Here is a 23,861-nt window from a genome sequence, read left to right as displayed (position 1 = left end):
GGGGTGGGTGTTTGTTCAGGCATGGGCACTTACCCGGATAAGTACATTGGTAGATATCTTGTATAATGATATACTGAAGTATACCTTGTCTAAAATGTCTGGTTATATAGGTAAAGTTATAGTTTTTGTTGACAATGTTTACAAATGTCAGTTGATCTACTTACAGCTAAATCCTTTGGCCGCCATACTAACATACTGGCTTTTTCTCTGTAAAAAATAGAATGTAGTAGAGATTAGGCTTAACTTACTACTATGAGTAGTATAGGTACAAGTACATGGCATCTATGCAGAATTTCTCTATAAATCATTGAATTAATCGTTTCACCACCGGTTCCCTCTCTTCATCAAAAAATAGTCTTGTTTATAGTCTGCACTTTTCTTCAGAAGGTTGGAAGAAAAATAATTTTGAGTAAAAGTAAAAAGTATTTTTTCCGCAAAAAACTGAAAATAGACTAAAATTTTGTCTGTTGGCTCTAAAATTAGGGTTATTTTCCAGAAATATTGTTGAATAAAAGTGCAGGAAAATTTGGGCAAGAACGTCTGATGGTGAAAAGATTAAGGCGGACGCACCCCAAAACATAAGTCCCCGTTTCAGAATACGTTCGCCGGGGACTAATTAGGCTTTTCAGTAATAGGAAAATAGGTAGTGGGAGCCATTTGTTACTGTAGTAATGAAGGGGTTTACCTGTAAAAAATGTGCTACCACCATATGTACGTACTGGTCCTCTTCTTCTCTACCACTACCCATAAAACATAAATGTTCACCACCAGCAAGAGATTGTGCCTTAATTGCCTGTTGTTGTGCTGCAAATAATGCCTTTACTGCTTGGGAAAACTCAGTTGGCTGTTCTAATAACTGAAACAAATAATATGATCATTTTATTACATTACTTGTGGCTGTGGGAATTCGGTTCGAATAAATCGACATGTTTAACAAATCTCCACAGAACATACAGCAGACTCAAGTGATCGAGTTCAAAAGAAAGTCTTAATGACTTCTTTATTCATGGGTAGAACGCTGAACATTTCAACCAGTAATTACAGCAGTAGTACAAACTTCTGTATTAAAACTGTGAATGCCCTTGATGAGGGGCAAATAGGTGAATAACTTGAGAAACTATGAACTAAATTCAAATGTGGACTCCATTGATGACCGCCATATCCATCGAGAGTAGGAATCATGGGTAACACTGCATAATAATTAGCATGTTTGAGGTCGATTCCATTTCTCATAGGGGGTAACTCTTAATATAAGAAAACATGTAAACGATCTAACAGTGAAATAATAGGGTAATTTCCTCAGTTAATAGGGAACTATGAATAAACTAGTATAATCTAAACTTTTTATAAAGATAACATTAGATGAATAAATCTAAATGTAGAAATGTATTGATACATATTCTTATGCATTTAACTAACTAACAAACACGCATGTTGACCTGTGCCCTGACATTACTATAACATCAGAAGATACAATATGGTAATTAAAACACATCAGCATAACACATGATAACAGAAAGAGTGAGGTACATGGGCATCCCATCCCTGTAAATTTATTCATGATTTTCTGCAATAGAGATTACATGATATGATCGTCAAATGTACACATAGATCCAGAGGCATGATTAAGGTAGAGATGCAGGTTCGTGGACACTTGGGAGTGAAATTGTTAAAATTGTGATTAGTGGAACATACTCAAAAAACGATTTTAAAATATAGATAACAGGTGCAAACATTATCATTTTTGTGCATATTTCAAACTACAGTGTCCATAAAGAAAAAATACTAACAAAATTTTAAAATTCATACAATAAGCTTTCCGAAAATATATAGTTTTGTGGACAAGGGAGGTCATCTTGGTTTCCTAATTAACTAATTAAAATACCTGTCAGGTAAACTGTATCTCTACCTTAAGGAAATAAAACTATTTGTTGGGTTTGTCTTCAACTACTATCATTATCAACAATGCATTATATTAACTTTTTTAGGAGTAAGGAAACCATTTAACATGTGCAGTTTGTTTCACTATTTAAATGCAGTCGGTTTACTACCTTAAATGTTGGCGTACTGTATTTGCTCTATTAGTAGCACATAACATTATGAAAATTGCGTAAAGTGTTTCTAAAGTCTTTTTTTAAAGTGTGCTTCTAATAGAGCAAAAATGGTAATACTGTGAACATTTGTAAAATTTCTTCCTAAATTTTGAACAAATGGAAAAAATTTCCCACTGGCTACAGGTCTCTGCCAAACTTTTTGAAAGAAAATGAAAACAAATTTGGCATTATGAAAAGTGACAGATTGAAGTTCCAAGAGTACAAGGGTTTACTGGAAAGGGTAACATGAGTGACATGGTTATAGCACCCCCGCAATGTGACCTTGAAAATTCTTTTGTTTTTAAAGCGACGGGATCATCACCTGTTTAGGTGCTGGTATCGAGTCCCAAGTGACGATAATGCAAAAGTACAAAGGGTCATGCTATGGCCGTATGCACAGGTGACGACTCCCTCACTTTTACCTAACTTTAAAAATTTCAATGTCTTTAAAATAACTACATTTCTCTCATTGGACACAATAGTTCTGATTTGGAACAGTATTATAGTACTGTGGGTACAATACAATATATAAACTGTTGCTAACCAAGCTAATAATTTCCATATGACTAAATATACTGTTCTTAGAAAACGTAATATACTAAAATGTACATTATCATCCACAAAAATCAACAAATGATGGGCAGCATTCAACATGCATTAGTACTTACCAGATTTGCATCTAAGTGAAAGGCTATCGGTAAATGACCACTATTATACTGTTCAGCAGGACGACAATCAACAACAAAAAATCTTACACCTTCGCCCTACAGAAATATGGATAGATAAACTTATTAATGAAAGACACACATGAAAAGCATTCTGTCAAATTGTCACCACCTGAAATGTCAGTGATTTCATTATAAGTGAGTGTTCACAAAATCTGCACAACTACCTGTACAATAATTTTCTTAGACTTACAAAATTGAATATTTTTCTACTGTGAAATTACAGCAGTATATAGTAATTTCATTGAGTGTAAATTGAGCATATCTGATGGATTCAAGGTTTCACTCCACGTTTCAAACTTGCATCATAATACACAGGTCACATAAGCACCAATGAATTCAACTCCTTTTTTTTGGAAAACAAGTTTTTACATTCCATAGCATGCTTGTACATGTATTTAAATGTGGTTCAAATATAAATACGATATGAGAATAAACAGCCTAAGATGTGTAAGATGCCCTGTTCTATAAACATTGGAGCAACCACTATTTATAACTGGTTAAAAAAAAAATCCTAAAAATTAAGAAGGTTCTAAAAAGTATAAACAAGCAGCCTATCGGCTGAGATAGCTCCGCTGTTAGCAATGCACATTTCAATTAAAGAACTGAAGACATCATTAGAAAATGAACAATATGAATAGTATCAAAGCAATCGGACTTACAGTTTTTAACAAGAAGTCGAAAATATCACTTTTTACCAAAAATTACAAAAATATTCACCAAAATTAGAGAATTGAAGATATCATCACAAAACGAACAAATCTGAGAGAGGTCCACATGTAGTACCTATATATGTAATATCAAAGCAATCAGACTTACAGTTTTCAACAAGAAGTCGAAAATATCACTTTTTACCAAAAATGACAAAAATATTCACCAAAATTAGAGAATTGAAGATATCATCACAAAATGAACAAATCTGAGAGAGGTCCACATGTAGTACCTATATATGTAATATCAAAGCAATCGGACTTGCGGTTTTGAACAAGAAGTCAAAAATATCACTTTTTACCAAAAATGACAAAAATATTCACCAAAATTAGAGAATTGAAGATATCATCACGAAATAAACAAATCTGGGAGAGGTCCACATGTAGTACCTATATATGTAGTGTCAAAGCAATTGGACTTGCGGTTTTTAACAAGAAGTCGAAAATATCACTTTTCACCAAAAAATTACAAAAATATTCACCAAAATTAGAGAATTAAAGATATCATTACAAAATGAACAAATCTGAGAGAGGTCCACATGTAGTACCTATATATGTAATATCAAAGCATTTGCACTTGCGGTTTTTAACAAGAAGTCGAAAATATCAGTTTTTACCAAAAATGACAAAAATATTCACCAAAATTAGAGAATTAAAGATATCAACATGAAATGAACAAACCTAAGAGAGGTCTACCCAAGGTACATATACACCAAGTATCAAAGCATTTAGGCTTGTAGTTTTCAAGAAGAAGTCGAAAAAGTAAAACATTGACACGGACGACGGACGACGGACAATCACTCATATGATAAGCTCCGCTCGACAAAGTCGACAGCGGAGCTAAAAAACTTGATATAAAATGGAATCAATAAGTTACTTACATCTGTTGTTGTTACTGATTGTTGATTGGTCTGTAAAAGTTCTGACATTGACACAGGTAAGCACAATGCTTGAGAGAGAGATGCCGCTTCATCATTACGTATATTAGCAATGGATAAACCAAAGATGGATTGATATTCCTGGAAAAACAAATCATTTCATTTTCAGTATCACATGCTCTGAATATAGCACTGTATGGAACAGAACTGAATAGAAGTTGACATTTATTTTTTGGCTGTATGGCCAATAAAATTTAAAACAAGATAAAAAATGGTGGACATTTTCTCACTGTGGGAATTTTTCTTTCTTAATTTCTATAGCCTTCTAATTAGTGCTAATAAATGATCTCTATTCTTTGTTTTCAGTGTGTAAATGAATCATTTTGTGAAAATATAGCATACATGTGTGTGAATACCTTGGTAGTGTCTGTCATTCCTGTGTATACAGTTTATATTCTGTGGTAAAATGTATCAATCTAAAGGTAAATATACCAACGGTACCAGTAATATGGCAGAATGAATACAGAAATCATTACCATATGTTGAATTATACTGAAAAAGTGTTATTGGATTAATGTTGTATATATATATATTTCTAGGTTTTAAATTGACTGTTTTAAATGCAAAGAATATATATATTCACTTGGTTCTTATGCAGCTATCAACCATACAGCATATAAACAACATCAAGTAGTACAAGTCAATTTTGTGCCATAACTATCAAGTGACTATGATTCACTATTTGTACATTTTTCTAACGCATGGACAAGCTCAACAGTTTCTGTATTGACTGTATTCTTCCATTCTTGATACTTTCTGGCAAAATTCTCATCATTGTTGGTTCATTCTGGCTAATATGACTACTGCATAGGCTTAAGTGTGTACAAGGCCCAAAAAAAAAGGTTTTGTTGCCCTCAGCGACCGACCGAAAAATATGAAATATCGGATCGCGTTTTTTTTTTTTTTTTTAATAGGCCAAACTATTAAAAACTCACCATTTTAAGCAGTAAAAAAGTGTTTCCTCTAAAAATTAATGATCCCGGACCGTTGTTTGATCCCCAGAGTCCCTGTAAGTGGCGACATTGAACCTTGGGTTGATCTGTATTTCTCTGACATGTTCCGAATACTATGAAGTCCCTATACCTTGGCTATTTACAATACTCTTAGTTTTCACGAATTTAAAAAAAAAAAAAATCCGACCGACCGACCAAATTTTTCAACTTGAGGGCAACATAAGTTTTTTGTTTTTTTTTTGGCCTAAGCTTTAATCAGTACCTGTATTTATATACTTGTACATAGACTAGCTTACCCTTCTAAAAGACTGTGGTGTTTTGGATGCATAATATTGTGCTAATGTACAGAAATCTTCAACATCATCTGCTTCTAGCTGACATGGAAATGATGAAATATTCGTAATGATGGCTTGTTTACCTTCTTCTGTTAAAGCTAAAATATGTTCTCTACAAAATGAGAAGAAAAAGACGTTGTTATGGGAATATTGATATGGTTTATGTGATTTCGTAATCCAAATTGTTTTAATTTTAATGTTAATTCTCAGTATAAATATGTGGGATGATGTCACTTTGTTTTGCACACACACAATAAAAAGAATGGTAGATGTTTGTTATAACTTCCCTCTAGGATTTCCTCACCAAACAAGCAGTGTATTTTGTAATGTAAGACACTGAAAGCGTTGAATTCAGAAGTAGGAAATTGTAATGGTTGGCAGCGAATATTAAAGCTCAAACCAAATAATAACAAAAATACAAAATTAGCGGTCCACACTACATACAAGAAACAATTTGTTTGATGGACATCTCGAATCTGATCGTCAAACGAATGTGCAACATGATGTATGATGTATATACAAAGTTTTAACATGATTAGACATGGCAGAGATATGCTCGAGAACAGCATTTGTTAAAACAAAATGAATGCCAGTCTAGCATTTTGAATCCAATATTGACATGCACCAAGGTCTCATTATGTCAAATGTATATTGAAATCCACCCATACACTACAGAAATACTTGATTTTGATGAATTTTAAGCATAAAAATTGTCACTATTTGCAAACTTTAATCAGATCATGAAACAAACATAATTGTATGATGTACTTGTATTTGTGAAGTTTGAATGTCACATGCACAAAAACAGAAGTCAAGAGGTCAATCTAAAAGTTCCAGTTTGCAGGATCTAAAAAGAGTAAGTTGGCAAGACAATTTATTTTACAAACCTTAATATCCACAAATATACCTCACATGCATGTACACTGACATTGATTGCTCCAATTTTGAGCTTTAGCATTCTCAGTGCACCCAATTTTCAAGACAAAATGTCTTAAAATCTTTCAAAGACTGATTGAAATTCTAAAATAAATATTAGATATATATAGACAAGGCCTTCAGGAAAGAGGGCACCAAGACCTTCAAAGGGAGAGAGAACCAAGGCCTTCAGAGGAAGGGAGAACCAAGGCCTTCAAAGGGAGAGAGAACCAAGGCCTTCAAAGGGAGAGAGAACCAAGGCCTTCAGAGGGAGGGAGAACCAAGGCCTTCAGGAGGAGGGGGAACCAAGGGCTTTAGAGGAATGGAGAACCAAGGGCTTTATAGGAATGGGGGACCAAGGGCTGGAAGGGGCACAAAGGCCTTTAGGGGGGAGGTGAACCAAGCCCTGGGGGCACCACTTCAAATGAACTTCAGACCCTGATTACCATTAAACTATTGGTATTAGCTGATGACTACTTACCTTGCATTGATAAGTATGACTAATGATAGGAAGAAGACAAGGAATGGATCCCCTTGCTGTACGTAAATATCCCACATTGCTTGTACAACCGATAATGTACAACTGTTAGTAAATAAACTACCAAGCTGTAATGAAAATATCATTCAGTAAGTACAAAGATACAGAACATAACTCCTACTACACAAGTCTCTAATTATATGTGATAAATTACAGAATTACATGTACATCCACTTGCACAAAATTAGGCCCAGGAATGCTCCCTTTTGATGTTATCAAAATGTTATACCATGGTTATCTAGGTAAACCTATTTTTTGTTCATTATATTAACAGTTGACTTCCTTGCAGTTTGTTGTGATTCTAATAACAATTCTTGAAAAATGTGAAATATCTGTGATAGCAAAATAGGTAATTTCAGGTTCTGCTTTCAGTGCTGCACGTTATAATGTGCATATTGTTCATTTATTTTCGTTGCATGTTTACATTTGCCATTCTTTTCCCTGTTGTAGTTCGATTTGCGTGTCGTCAATTTTTCCGACTTTTCGTTTTTTTTGCAGGGGATGTCCGGCCATATGCCCACCCCTATTTTTGGCCAATTATCCATGTTCAGGACCTTTGGTGCTTACCCAGACAACTACGGTATCAGCTTAGGAAGAAGCACAGTGCCACCAGACACAAGAGGGTAGACTTACCACCCTTTACACACCACAAATACATATAATAGCATGTAAGACTTACCCAAAGCCTAGCATAACAATCTGGAGTTACTCGTTTTGTATCTAGAAAATTACATAATTCTGGATCATGGTATAATAATAATAATCTGAATAAACTAAATGCTTTACTGTCTTTTTTACAATCCCTGAAATGAAATATATATAAATACCGCATTATTTTCTCACTCACCTACTGTGAGTACAACACTTGCTATTCATAATCTTGCAGGGATTATGAAACAAATCAGACTTCATTCATTCTGTATTATGAAAGTACAACCTTAAGGTTCTCTTACTTAGTTTTAATCGCTTCAAGTTGATATCTGGACATGAATAAATTCATTAAATGAATAACAAGTTATTTTATAACATAGTCCCAGTTAGTTTCATTTTAGTACTTCCAGATATACAAATGTAGCCAATGAAAAGTGGCCAAGTTAGAATTGAACCAGTGATTGACAAATTGGCATCACTGGGTGATTTACATACAGCTTTACTGTTAGAGGAAATCTGATCCAAAGAAGTTGATAACACCAATATGAAATTCTGAAAAGAATAAATTACTGTAAAATACTTTTTCGCTATTTTCGCTGAAGAAATAATTACATTAAGTATTTTTTTATGATTGACGGTAATTTTTCAACATTTCATGACGCCTATTTTAGGGTCTCACTCTTCCTAAATTAGAGTGAAGCTTATTCGACAGATTATACGGTGTATTGCATTTGTTGTGAGAAAAAATGACCACGCCCATTAAGTGATTGCAATATGTTTGTAATATAAACTGCACCCCAAACTCTAGCTTTCGACCCCAATTTTTTAAATTGATACATTTTAATATAAAGCACGGTTTATATTAGGACTTTTACGGTATTAGCAGTTTGAATCTCTTTTATACTGCAATATTATATGCACTCATCTGCATAGTTCATGCATAGACTGTATTTTAACTAGGCTGAGTACGTATGTTTACTTACCTAGGAATATATTTACTCATAACAGCATAAAAACAGTTATAAAGATCTGATCGTTCAAGGTTTAAGGCAATAAAAGCACCAAGTATATCCAACCAGCCATTGCCACTTGTGTACGTCAAATCCCGTGATTTGCAGTAAAACGTAATTACAGATTCCAAGTCACTCACAAGCGACAACTTTTCTTCTTCTGAGTTGTTGAATTTATCTGCAAATCAAAAAAAGTATACTTGAATAAATATCACTATATTATAAAATGTGATATATCAGTCATAATCAGTCAAAGCATGTCAGAGATATGGCTCGAGAACTGCATTCATTAAAACAAAATGGCCGCCAGTTGATCATTTTGAATCTGATCTGAAAAACAAAATGACATGCATCAAGGTCCCATAATGTCCAATGTATGTACCAAATTTAAACAAAATCCATCAGTAAACGACCAAGATTCGGTTCCAGAATACCAGAAAAGCTTGATTTCAATGATTTTTCAGTATAAAAATGGCTGCCATTTTGGATCAGATCGTGAAATAAACTGTTGTATATATGTATAATGTATGTGTGAAGTTTGAATGTAATCGGTACAGGCATGTCTAAGATACATGTCTGGACGCACACGCAAACACACGTTTGCACGCATTGATGTCTATAAGTCGTTTTTTTGGACTGCATTCGAACAGTGACTAAAATAACAAAAAAAAAGCATAAATGCAGGAAAATCTTACCAATAAAATCCTTGCTATCAGTTCTAAGTGTGTCCTGCTCTGTCATATCAAATATGCCATCAAATGAGTCCAATGAGTCTCCTTTACCGGCAACATTCAAACAAATCTGAAATAACGAAATGCATAGAATATTTATACAATGAGTCACACAATTAACCCTTTGAATATTCACTTTCATGTATTTTTCTATAATTCTTAGTTATTTTTGGATCAAACAGACACAAGCTACAAATGGACAAAATTATGCAGGTTTAAAAATGCTAAAATTATCAATGATATCTGTGTCTGAAATTATGGTACAAATACTTTATTTTCATGCATTTTTACAAATAAAATAACAACAAGTCAGCCATCTTGAATGAAAGCAATACAGGTATGTATGTGGACATTTGACATGACCTATGTTAATGCGGGGACAAGTACAATCAAACATTCTTTTTATTAATTTTTATTATTAAATGCTGTCTTTGGCAGTGAAGTATTACCATTCACCATGACCAGTCTCTTTCACTGAATCAGACAACACTCCTCCAATATCCCTTTTCTCCCTTCAAAAAGCTCTTGACTTGTGGCACTGATCCACAATTGTTGTTAACTATGAGTTGAAATATGTACAGAAATCACCATGGAATGCCGCAGTTCAGCTGCCTAATGTACTATCTCAATTTAGCACCTAATTACTGTGCAGGTCAAAAGGTGAAGTGATTGACGCAGACAGAAAGGTAATTTACAACACCATCTTATAAGAATATGTAAATATAAGCAGCTAACAAATTGAGCTATTACACTTGTCATCTGCACCCCCTACTGCTAAGCACTATCTGAAATGCAGCTTTTTTTTTTTTTTAAGTTGCTAACCCCCACCAAAAACTATTTTTATTTTGTTATTCATTTGGTTTTGTTTTACTTTTTGTTCTCTGTGAATTAGATTAGTTTTGTGGGAAATGTTTTTTGACACAAACATTAAGATTACATTAATTGTATCTGCAACATTTCCAGTAATATTGTGAGTGATTATAAACCAATTGACTTTTACCTCAAAACTTTTTTTGCGCTAACTAGAAACAAATTATTCATTTTATGTGACCTTATGATAATTTTAACCCTATGTGTGCCAAAGTCAACTTTATTCATTATTCACAAAATTTGGAGACTTGGTTCAAAATTATAGAAAGTTACCTAAAAATGTACAAAATGTTGGCAAGAGTTATGGAATTCAATAAGTTAAATAATCTCTGTGATTCAAATTTGTAGCAAATCACTTCATCAATCATTTTGGGAGATTTAAGACTGATGCAATCTAAATCAAGATGAGACAGATTCAACAAAACACTATAATTATTGTTGGCATCTCGGGTAAATTAAGTTCCTGATAATTCATGCATTAAGCAATCTGATTAAAACAAGATCTTTGTTCAGTTATTTTGTTACTTTTTCCCTTTTTCATTATTTTTAGTGTCACTTCATTTTTTTTTGAATATGTGGAGATTTCATGATCAGAGAGAAAAAATAGAGTGACATCGAAATAATGAAAACGGGAAAGAAATAACAAAATAACCCCACAATCAATCAGATTGTGCACTGAGAAAAATTCAGAATAATTACATTTACATATGTAGGTAGGTACTTTGAATATTTTGCTGAATACTGGGTAGAGGTAAATCATCAAAAATAAATATCAGCTAAAATAAAGTCATTCACGGTATTTCAAGGTGTTACCAGTGAGCAGATCATGTGAATAGTTATTTATATAGACTGACTAGAAAAGGTAAATTTGTTGTGGCAGTTGACAAAGAGAGAGTAATCATCATCTATTAGTCTACACCATTTATAACACTAACAATATAATAGGACTCAAATGTGCTGTGATTTTAAAGTTCATTTCATGACCTTTACTCACACTACAGACAGACATGAGTGACAAGAAATACTGCTAATGCAACTGAATTTTGATTTGGTGTCATAACAATTACACCTGCACACTAGCAATCAGATAGCTTTGATTTTCCATAAAAACTTTAAAAAAATTCCATAACAATTTTTAAACTGAGTATCCTTGTCATCAATAATTTAAACTAAATTATTCTTTGTAGTATTTACCAATGTCAATAATACAAGGCGTTATATTCTGAACAATTTAGATATGTGGCAGTATTGATGAAAGTTGCGTTCAAATCATACTGTAGTTGCTATATTAAGTGCATCTGCAGTAGCGAGACTTTTTATAAAGAAAAAACACATTTAAAAAAAACAGGCATACCACCTGTTTCGTAATTGTAACCTATTATAACAAAATTCTATTATAGCAAATACAATATTAAAAAATAGTTAGATCATTGTCTTATGTCAGTGACTTGTGTACTACTAATAGAACAAATACGGTACATGCAATGACAACTTTGACATTATTTGAAAATCTCACTACGTATTGTAATGCGTAGTAAAATGTAAAAGAAGTTAAAAGTTAAATACTGAGATTACCGGTAAGCGAATTTGAGAACTTCAATCAGCTTGCCATTCATCAAATCTACTTGAAAATCAAAATACCACCTAGTACACTGTACATTAAGAATTTGCAAGTTTATTACTGTCATGCTAAATAAATGTTTGATTTTTCAGCCCAATTTTAGTGGATTTCATTTAGTGTTCAAACAAGCATCCTGATCTGATGTCAAAGAATTGACAGACACAGGGGTTGAAATTCATGTTTTTTCCATACTGCCACTTTTATCATAGCAGGCAAATACATATATGCCAAATCATGCATGGGATAGTCCATTAGTTATCAAATTTAAGATTTAAGTTTTGTTTATAGTAATATAGTTTGAACATAAATATGTCAGAGATATAGATCCAGTAGCTGATGCTGGATTTTAATTATTTTTTAGCAGAAAAACGGCCATTCTTCAGCCATTTTGAATTAGATCGTCAAACCAATACATCTGTATAACAAATATATAAAATTTGAACATCAAATCATGTCAGGAATACATGTTCGGCTCTAGAACTACAATCATTAGAACAAAATGGCTGCCAGTCGGCCATTTTGAATCGGATCCGAAAAGCAAAATGACATGCATCCCATAATATCCAATGTATGTATCAAGTTTGAACAAAATCCATCTGTAAACAGCTGAGATCCAGTTCCGGAATTCCAGAAATGCTTGATTTCAATAATTTTTCAGCACAAAAATGGCTGCCATTCGATCATCTTGAATCCGATCGTGAAACAAATTGATGTGCATATGTATAATAATATGTATGATGTACATGTAGAGATTGAATGTAATTAGGCAAGGCATGTCTAAGATATAGGACCGGACGCACGCACACACAGAGGTCAATCCATAACAATAAATACAGAAATTGCTCTACCATAATTATCCAATGTAAAATTATCAAATTACTAACATGTGTATATTTTGGCTGAAATAACTACATGTATAGTTTTTAAAATTTCTTCGAGCAGCTGTTTAAAAAGCCAGCTAAATCAAGCATACAGAAAATGCAATTTTTGTTTTATGTATGTTTTTACATGTATGAGAGATACACTTCCATAGTACAAGTATCTATTGGAGATGCACATTATAATATGATAATCTTTTTCACTTAGTCACAATGGTATTTATTTCAGAAAAAAATTGATATTGTATTTCTATATTTAATAATAACACCAACATATGGTAATAAATGCATAGACATAGGTACTAACATGTCAGATTTGCCTGCAATCTATATGCCATATGTTACCAAATACTTAATCCCTATACTCAGAATAGCTTGTGCATAAAACACAACAACCCAAATAATACTATCCTGTCTGTATTGGTTATTTGAGGTACCTATATTTTATTAGGGTTTGTCATGTTTGCGAGAACTTATCAAGAGAAAAGTGACGCAACCACAGAATGTTGTGAAATGGTTTATTGTCAATTAATTCATATTCTGTAGAATACTTTATTTTCGTTTGGAATTTATTTTTGCTATTTTCACTGAAGGGATGATTCCATGAAAATAAAATCCAGCGAATATACCTTTTTTCCTATATTTCACATTAAACTCATCAAAAATCAGTGAAAATAAATTCCATACAAAACATCCAGAAAGCCTTTTCAGCGAAAATTAATTCCAGCGAAAATAAAGTATTCCACAGTAGAATGTATATGTGGATTTAGGTGATTCGTTCTGAATCCAAACAGTTTATTACCTATACATAATCTTTGCTAAATTAATTCAACACCACAACAGTTATAAATTTTTGTTAATTTTGTTTTGTTTGAATCAAATACCTTCATACATAACATATTATGTAATGTTTAGTGACATTTATGAAATAGCAAACATATATTTATGGTATATTCTCACAACAATTACAATGATTACTATTCACTAAGATACAATGACAAATTTTTGCACAGTAAAATTTGACAGTGACTTTCGCAATTAAATCATCAAACTGCAAAAATCCTAGCAGAGGAAATTTACTGATGGTTATTATAGTCTGTATTTAGCAGAGAGTAGAAAATTTAAATAGTTATCAAATATGATAAAACATGTACTGTATTTGCTCTAATATAAGCACCATTTTTAATAGTACCGGTAGCACCTATAATACAAAAATTACATGTGTTGTATACAGAATCATTAAAATATTACTTTTTTCCCATTAAAAATACACCTATGATGTACCTGAGTGCACTCCTAATAGAGAAAATTTGGTTTATCTAATTCTGCATGTGCATATAATATATTCAGGTATGCCGAGTTATTATGGATTCGCAATAATATTGTCCAACAATATTAGTTCATACACAACAATTTGAGGATGAAAACCAGGGTAATCACAATTAGAAAATTTGGGAAATGTAATGTATTATGCAAATAACGTACAGACATTGTATACATGTATATACTGAATAGTTCAAGTGTTAAACATTTCAGGTGGCTTAACATTAGCTTATTTTGCTTTCAAAATACCATGTATCTAAATTAAGCTGAGCAATCAGGCTGAATATGCCTCACATTGGAATTATTGATGACATTGATTTTCACTTTAAAAATTATAATTGGATGAAAAGACAAGATCTGCTGAGAGCTATGGAGTCTTGAACTGAACTGTGGCTTTTGTACAAGCCTGCACAAAGCAGTTTATACTCACGGTAATGTGACCATTTTATGCATCATAAGTTATACCAAATTATATGGTAGTCGTAATTATAACATATTTTTTATGGTAACTTATAATCGAGCAGCAGTCTTTGTTTTAATGAGGTTATCCTGAGCAGACATGAATACAAGACAACTGCTGTCGTCTATGTCACTTCCTGTCTTTATGTACAAGCGCTAATCTAGACTAAAGATAGGCAGTTTGCTAATACACTGTAACCTCAGTATAATGAACACCGTTATAATGAACTTCCTGATATAATGAACACATAGCGTGTCTCCCTCTCACAACAAACCCAATGTATTATGTACTTCATTATAGTGAACATTTCACTATAACAAACTAATTGTATGTCTCCCAAAGAGTTCGTTATAGCGAGGCTACAGTGTATTCTGCCCTTTCTCAGACTCAATGTAATATAACACACCCACCTTCCATATCTGTGACCTGAATTTATCAGGAACTTTCCTTCCTTTACAAATATTTCTCAGAGCGCCAAAGTCACATCCTTCAATAAGGGCCTCTTCCAGTTCACGATGCCTATAATACACCAAACAATATGGAGAGTTAATAGAGGATAGAGTTGGTCTTATGAGGAAATTATCTGTACTGCATTACCATTATTACTATTCCACAGATTGCAAAACCAGGGCCTGAATTTCAGAGTTGAGAGGGCATCCATTTTCCAGGCAAAATTTCATGAAAATGATAGTATGGAGAGAAGCTGAAAATTCCTTGGGCCTGGAGGCAATTGCCTTTAATGCTTCTGTGAAGTTCAAGCCTTGTAATGCTATTTGTAATTTATAAGTGATTTATTCAATAAGCTTCAAGTATACATGTACATGTCCCTAAATCACTTTTGTTGTCAAGATGAAGAAAATCTCTGATGAACACACATTCTATGTTAATTAATATTATGTTTAGTGTTTATAGCCACAAAGCAAAATGCATCAATCACATTCAATATGGCTTGGATCTCAATCGCGATATGAAGAATTGGAATCAGAGAACAATTTAATATTTACATGGACATATATGCAGAAAAATAAATATAGAGTGGACTGAATTAATGCGAGAGAGAAACAAATATACAACTGAGGTATTGAAATAATGTTTATCAAGCACACACATGCTGCCTTGTTTTTTGTGGTGGTTGATGCCTTGCACAGTAAAAAAGCGTGTAAAATTATTAAGCACTGCCACATGAGACATGGCAGTAAATAACAAAATAATGATAACTTGTGTATTACACGATGCCATGTACATGCAAAGGAGACACTATTCTGTTCTGGTTTTGGTTGTCAATTGGTGCAAAGTAAAACATCACAATATTAAAATGGTGCTAAAAAACACCACTTGTTTTACTGCATACAAGACAATAAGTGATATCATAACACCACTACAATCTGTGCACAACTGTCTGATTCTTGTTACTACAGTATGTATGGCATCACATGAGTTACAGGGAATCCACCTTTTGGAGAAATTTCCTTGAATCACAAAAAAAGCAGGACCAATCTTTACAGTCACAAAATTATTAACAAAAGAATAAATTAGATTTAAACAAATGAAAGGATTATTACCCCAATGTTTGATTGTGGATAAAAACTTACATCTCAGCAGCATTTTCTTCTCGTTTCTCTAAAGTACATGCATCCTCATTAACATTAGTACTATTTTCAAAAATTGACTTGAAATATTTCCCATCTTTCTGGACTTTGTTTTCCATTTTGTGTTGAAATATGATTTGTTTCAGTTCATACGCAGTGTTTCAGACAGTCAGCCATTTGTTGAAGTGGTGCGATCACGAAAACAGACGATACTTCAAGCCAGCTGTGCATGCATGCAGTGCGGATGAATACATTACAGCTTTATTTACAAATCCTAGTCACATAGATTTATTTAGATGATTTATTCTGCACCCATATTTTGAACATTTGTTATTCCCAAATGTGTTTGTTAATCTGAGCATGGAGGTACCTCCATGTTCTGAGCTACATGAACATAAACTGGACTATGGACACAGGCCTATTTTGTGAAATACAATAAAATTTGAGTTGCGTTCTAAGAGATAAACCAGCCAGAATGTAGAGGAGGCATGTAGCTAAACAGATTAATTTTTAAAGAATGATTATTTTGAAAAATACAAATGTACACTACTGTGATTATTATTAATACAATGTTGTGTTGATGAAATATAGTAACAAGAATTCAAATGAATGTGAATGTTTTAAATTAAATTTAGAATCTACAAATGGCAGAAACTAATTGATTATTGTTGACATACATGTATCACATGAATGACATCTGTGCTTTCCAAAAAATGACACCCTTGTCATTTCTACATTATACTAATGGATATATATAATATGGTCTGAGTACCACTTAAATCGGGAGAGTCGTCACCTGCGCATACGCAGGAATTGAGTCCTAAGCAACGATAACAACACACGCTAAAACTTCAAAGGCTCATGGGTAGACATTTGTTTGTAAACAATGACACGCTGTGGCCATCTGACGTATGTGCAGGTGACAACTCCCCCGCTTTAACATTTTATGATTTCAAACTAAATTATGCAGAGTAATGTGCCGGAATATGTCTTAAAAATAAGTTGTAATGGCAATGATACTTGCTTTGCAAATTTAGAAGTTTTTATGAAAAGGCCAGCTGACAGGCAGCTTTGAAGTCAAGTTATAACTGGACCGAACTGTACAAAATATTCAAATGGCTTAAACTGGAAATAAAACTTTATTTTTGTACAGGTTTTTTTGTGTATTTATTTTTTAGGAGTAGCAGTTAAAATAAAAATGAACACGTGTCCATTGGATTCAGGAATTTACCATATTAACTTAAGATAAATCAACAGCTGTGAATAATGTGTGTGAGAGAAAAGCCTGGCTGGATGAGCCTGTATTTGTGAAACCAAACCCCAACCCTGGATTTTAATTTCATGGAAATTATTCATAATTTATGAATATTCACAGACATGCAATATTCATGTTCTTAGTGATAGAAATAAAAGCAGGGACCTGATATACAATGTAAACTTACTGTGATTGGCTACAACTGCATATATATCTTAAAAATCAATAGCAATTAATATTTGGATAAAGGGATTTGTAACTAGCTATTATTATTTTAAAGGTCCAAAAGCATATATTTTTGCAATTTTTTGTAATCCATGTTTATATGCAGATGAAATATTCCTTGTAAGCACTGTGAACATTTATTGCTTTTCACAAAAATAAGAAATGTATTTTCTAAACCAATGTAATAAATATTCTATTTTATGGCTAGAAATAAATATTGTCCAAACAAATTTAATTTAATTTAATTTAATTAAGCTGCTTGTCTAGGTGTTTTTGTGTAAATTTGTATATCCTAATATTTCACCCTATGTTTATACAAAAGTCAGCTTGGCTCATTAATAAAACTCTGTTCTCTGTTTTTGGTCTGACAGTTCATGTTCTTTTCATATTTTCTTGTTATTTTTCAGTCACTGTAAAATGACATTGTCCTCTGTAAAATGTTATGTAATTACAATGAGTATACCTTGAGGCCGGATAATATTATCATCAATGTCTCTGGTTACATTGTATTAATTCAGTCCATGCTCACAGGCTGTTACATATAAATTACATAGCCACATGTAAAGATAACTTAGCCAGACAAACAAGACAACATATTTAAAATAAGGTGATAGGCTAAGGTAACTGTACACATGCACATTAGACAGAAGTGTATATAGAATCTTACAGTAAGTAGTCCGACATTTCAAGACTGGAAACAGGAATCGATATCTGATTAAAAACAAAAATGTAGTAATATGATGTATTATCACGTAACTATACTGGATATAATACTTTATCACATCTCACTGTTGTTACGTATGCTATGATTGGTTGAGAATCAGTCACATGACATTGAATAATCAAAGAAAGCTTAAAAGAACTCCTGTGTGCTGAGAGTATTGGAGACACATTAAAATTAATTCAAAATTTAAGATTTGCCTTTCAAACGAGAAGCTTTGTCTGCTATTTGAGATGCACAACATGAAAACAATGCGAGTCACATTATTAAAATATATAATACATACAGAAAATACATTTGATTTTTCATCCATGGTTTTTCAGAGCACCTCTATGATGAATTCAATTTAAATCTGATTTTTTAGATATCAGAAATGGGCTAATAATAGATAATCAATATGCATGTTTATCAACATTAAACTAATCATGTCTGTGGATTGCCTCAATGAACCAAATGAAGCATTATACAAATTAAGCAATTATTATGCATAGATTTAGGTCTGTATATTGTTGCAGGGCGCACATGTACAAAGTTTCATTATCATGTGATGATTAATCCTAACTAAATTAGTGGAAAACTGAAAAGTAAATTATTATGCAAATTAGGTATCTATTATAGATGTATATAAACCTAAAACTAATTAGATCATCACATTGTGTTAGAATATATATGTGCCAGGATTCATTGAATTAAGATAAGTACTGTCACAAACCATCTACTAGTATGTATGAAGTTTCAATGAAATGTGATTAAAACCAAACAAATTTGAATTATTATGCAAATTAGGTAATTAATATGATCTGATTTTAACCCAAAACTGAGCGGGTCTGTGCATTGTTCTAGAGCATCAATGTACCAAGATTCACTGAAATGGAATAATTAGTACATGTGATATCTGTGTAAAAGTTGAAAATTGGCTAATTATGCAAATTAGGTAATAATACAAACTGATTTTAACCCGAAACTAATCTGGTCTGTGCATTGTCCACATTGTCCTGTGCAAATTAGGTGATTAATATGATCTGATTTTAACCCAAAACTGAGCGGGTCTATGCATTGTCCTAGAACATCTATGTACCAAGTTTCATTGAAATGGAATAATTAGTACATGTGATATCTGTGTAAAAGTTGAAAATTGGCTAATTATGCAAATTAGGTAATAATACAAACTGATTTTAACCCGAAACTAATCAGGTCTGTGCATTGTCCACATTGTCCTCTGCAAATTAGGTAATTAATTATGATCTGATTTTAACCTCAGACTAGTAATACAACAGACTCGCAACGCGGCGTTTTCTTTTGAAGTAATGCATGCCACGTTTGTTTAGGTTATCAGTTCTTATCGTACCGAGTAAACGTTGCTGAGCAACAACATTTTCATTATATTTCACAAAATAACGCGAGATCTATTCATATTACAATCAACTATCGCGATGCATCGCGAGACATAAAGACAGGAAGTGACATAGACGACAGCAGTTGTCAGTGAACTTCGGAAATGGCATTTACGGAAAAATGTGGCGAATCTGAGGACGATAATTACGAGTGGGAAGCTATTTTAGTAGAACATTTTGACGAAGGTAATGACAATTTCTCTGTAGAACTTTGCAACCCCTGATCGATCTCGTGTTTTTCATTTCCTGAAATTAAGAATAAAAAGAAATATACTGGGCTATTTTTATACAAAACTAAGATGGAAGTCTAACAAAATCAGTGAAACTCGAAATAGCAACAATACTGACACGCAATAGAAAATTGAAACAGTCACTGAACAACGCGAATATCGCGTACTATGAAGTCGAACGCGACAAAAATAACACCTCCAGTTTTTACCGTTACCGAATCACGCTGATATGCTGAGAGAATTAGTATGTACATGACACTAGCTATCTCATGTTTCGGCATCCCGGAACACGAAAACAAAACGGGTAACACACAAAGAAGTATGATTGTTCAAAACACAGCGATATGCTCTCTCCGAAAAAATATTGGAAATCTTCTGCATAATCCGCAACAGTGAGAAATATCGTTTCAAAGTTGCTCATTATATATTCAAAAACTATTTGAGGTAAACACTAAGACATTCAGTTACTTGTAACTCCCCTGATTCTTGGTCGATTCTTAAAATTCTTACACAGCTGCAAAGGTCAAAATGTCCAGAACGCATCTCCCGTTTTTTAAAAATATCCTGATCCGTTTTACGAAGAAATACGCAATTTCCGAAGAAGCGCAAAGTTTGCAGAATATCCAGTGCTCGGTAAACTTTGACGGTGTCAATGCCAATGCTACAGAGCGTGGCACACATAGCATATACAATTAAGCCGATTAACACCTTAAACAATAGGCGTTGCGAGTCTGTTGTATTACTAGTCTGAGTTTTAACCCAAAACTGAGCGGGTCTGTGCATTGTTCTAGAGCATCTATGTACCAAGATTCATTGAAATGGAATAATTAGTACATGTGATATCTGTGTAAAAGTTGAAATTTGGCTAATTATGCAAATTAGGTAATAATACAAACTGATTTTAACCCGAAACTAATCAGGTCTGTGCATTGTCTACATTGTCCTCTGCAAATTAGGTAATTAATATGATCTGATTTTAACCCAAAACTGAGCGGGTCTGTGCATTGTCCTAGAACATCTATGTACCAAGATTCATTGAAATGAAATAATTGGTACTTGCAATATCAGTGCAAAGCCAAAAATTAACTAATTATGCAAATTATTTGATTAATATGCACACATTTTATCACAAATTAAGCAGGTCTTTGGAATATTCTAGAGCATCTATGTACCAAGTTTCATTGAAAATAATGAAGTGATTAATTATGCAAATTAGGTAATTAATATTTCACATATCTGTGGAAAAGCCGAAAATTTACTAATCATTATGCAAATTAGGTTATTTACATCATATATGTTTACCCTAAACTAATCAAATGTGTGCATTAGTCCAGAGCATCTATGTACCAAGTTTCATCAAAATCCAATGAATGGTTCTTGAGATATCAGTGGAACAGACAGACGCACATACACACTACCCGACACAAACACGTACAGACAGACAGGCTAACTGTGCTTCACATACAGGAGTCAAAAACAAGTGTAAGTGTAATTTCAAATGTAGAATCACATGCAACTTTTAAGAAAAAAAAAAAAAACTTACTTGGCCTATTTTAGAATAACCTGAAACCACAATATGCATGTCTAAATTTGTGTATTCACAAAGAAGATTAGTCAACAGTGGATAACAATCCTGTTAATCCTGAGTATTAATTAATTAACAACTTATATTTTGAGTTTTGAGATAATTGCATGTCAAAATTGTTATTTTATTTTTTAGCAATTTTTGAGTTTTCATAGAACACACAGATACAGTATTATATCATATCAACCCAATTTCTAAAATTCTAGAATCAACTGTGGCGTGAACTCATGTTCCAAATAAAGATCAAACATTTTAACACCACCATGTGTCCAGTGTCACCTAAATGATGGAATTTGAACAATAAAAACTTTAATTCAGTTCAGTTAATTTTATTGCAGTATTGTAGGCTGTTGGCCTTATACAGTATACAACAAAAAGTTCACAAAAACAAAGGAATGATCACGCCATTGAAAATAATATTGAATCTTGATTTGAAACAGTAGAAACGAGTTATCTTTATCAATAAAGAACAGATATTCCTCTAAAACCAGATAATTTTTATAGAGACAATAGGTGTCAAGCTTGACCATTGTCATGCAGCAATATCAGACGATCTTTGTTTGAAGGCGGATACAAACATATTTACATTACCAACCCCTTGCGTCTACCAAGTTGAATATTATAAAAGTATATATATGTAAAGTATATTCATGTACCAAATTACAATCCATATAAGATAACTGACTAACATGTACTAACTAACATGTAGGTCTTAGAATTAGAATAAATCTATGGTACACAGAGTTTGGCACCTTGCGACAACAAAACCATGTATAGGGAGGGCGCTAGACTGTCGACAGTCCTCGGGCCTAATTTGTTAGTATACTAAAATATCTGCTGATCACGAGCACGAAAGAATATCGAAAAAAGTACATGGATCAGTGACCTTCATTAGACCCAGTTTTGCATTTTTTGTCTGGCAAGACGCACACAATTTGCTCATCCTATGTTAATCAAGGTAATATTATGAGAAATTTATTTGTCACAGTATGGTATGGTACACACAAGATAAAATGTTTTGAAATTGTGTTATTATCTTAATTTCCCTGAGTCTAAAAGAACATTTACTTGAAATTTTGTTAGGGACAACGTCTAAAGATCGATGTCGGATAAAAAAACTTAATTCCTTTAGTTTTTTCCCAAAAATATTGATCATGGCGTCAGACTACATTCACCATTAAATACAAATTGATAATCGGGCAGTAGTATGGCATAGCAGTTGGTTGTAGTTATGAAGGGAAGTATACGCATGCGCAAACTACTTTTCTGGTTCTGCGCATGCTCTAGGTCGATGCCCTGAAATTGACCTCATTTGATGCACATATTTACACTCGGACTAAACCATTTTTTTCCCGGCTTGGATGTGTTTTTTTTCATTTACTGTTATTTTTTCTAAGATTGGATAGAAAAAAAACGAACTACAAAGTCTACAAGATTTTTTTAACTTCATTAAAAAATAAAATCGTTTTTGTAGGATGGAAACTTTTTGAGGTCAAACACCCCACTCCTCCTCCACCCCCGCAAACTAAAGCTTTTTTATCTAACATCGATCTTTTGACGTCGTCCCTTATATCACTACACTATTTGGATGAATACTGGATTTCATCATTTTAGGGTAAGCAAATGATCAAGAACAAACTACCTGCAAATATACCTAGTGCCCCTATCACAGAAATGCTACTGTAACATTAGTATGGAAATAGAAATTCTTATCACCCAAAGGAGAAAGCTATTGTCTCTGAGATTATTATGAAAATCACTGCCATGTTGTTTGCACCTAAGAATCTGTCCTTTGTTCCCTATTGTCATTTTAATTTACTCGGTAGATTTTCTGCTAAATTAATCAGATAATAACCCTTATAACTACAGTACTGGGCAGTGTTCTAACATCAAACCACTGTAAACAAAAACAAATTCCAATTCTAAGAACAGGAAACAGCCAGTCTCCACTACTTCCTCATTTTGTATGCGTTCTATATAAGTCAGAGTGTTAACATCAGTTTAAAGTGCCTGTGAAATACCCACCCTCACGTTTCCTATTTTAGATCTGTGTCCCACTGAAAAGGGTAGATATTGATTTTTTTGCTGAAAATGATTACTCGTATCCAAGT

At 33.0% G+C, this 23,861-nt stretch overlaps 1 protein-coding gene across 2 annotated transcripts in view; it reads right to left on the bottom strand.

The window, feature by feature from the left end:
- LOC100375955 (TBC1 domain family member 23-like) overlaps positions 1-23,861 on the bottom strand; it is a 35,121-nt gene that overhangs the window by 8,238 nt on the left and 3,022 nt on the right. The window contains exons 1-11 of one of the 2 annotated variants that reach the window (XM_078007452.2): positions 16,344-16,588; positions 15,162-15,270; positions 9,564-9,669; positions 8,842-9,046; positions 7,887-8,010; positions 7,151-7,275; positions 5,716-5,866; positions 4,410-4,547; positions 2,762-2,857; positions 686-856; positions 165-207 (exon numbers count right to left, since the gene is read on the bottom strand). In XM_078007452.2, coding sequence (XP_077863578.1) covers positions 165-207; positions 686-856; positions 2,762-2,857; positions 4,410-4,547; positions 5,716-5,866; positions 7,151-7,275; positions 7,887-8,010; positions 8,842-9,046; positions 9,564-9,669; positions 15,162-15,270; positions 16,344-16,459 — 1,384 coding nt within the window. In that variant the 5' untranslated portion in view covers positions 16,460-16,588. Of the gene's footprint in view, positions 1-164; positions 208-685; positions 857-2,761; positions 2,858-4,409; positions 4,548-5,715; positions 5,867-7,150; positions 7,276-7,886; positions 8,011-8,841; positions 9,047-9,563; positions 9,670-15,161; positions 15,271-16,343; positions 16,589-23,861 lie in introns of those variants that run through there. The other variant, XM_085499397.1, reaches the window with a different exon arrangement.

Source organism: Saccoglossus kowalevskii, chromosome 5 (genome assembly GCF_978046115.1).
Source record: "Saccoglossus kowalevskii chromosome 5, keSacKowa6.1, whole genome shotgun sequence".
In the NCBI taxonomy this organism is placed as follows: Eukaryota; Metazoa; Hemichordata; class Enteropneusta; family Harrimaniidae; genus Saccoglossus; species Saccoglossus kowalevskii.
The sequence above is the reverse complement of the archived record's forward strand: the minus strand, read 5'-3'. Positions and strand labels throughout refer to the sequence as shown.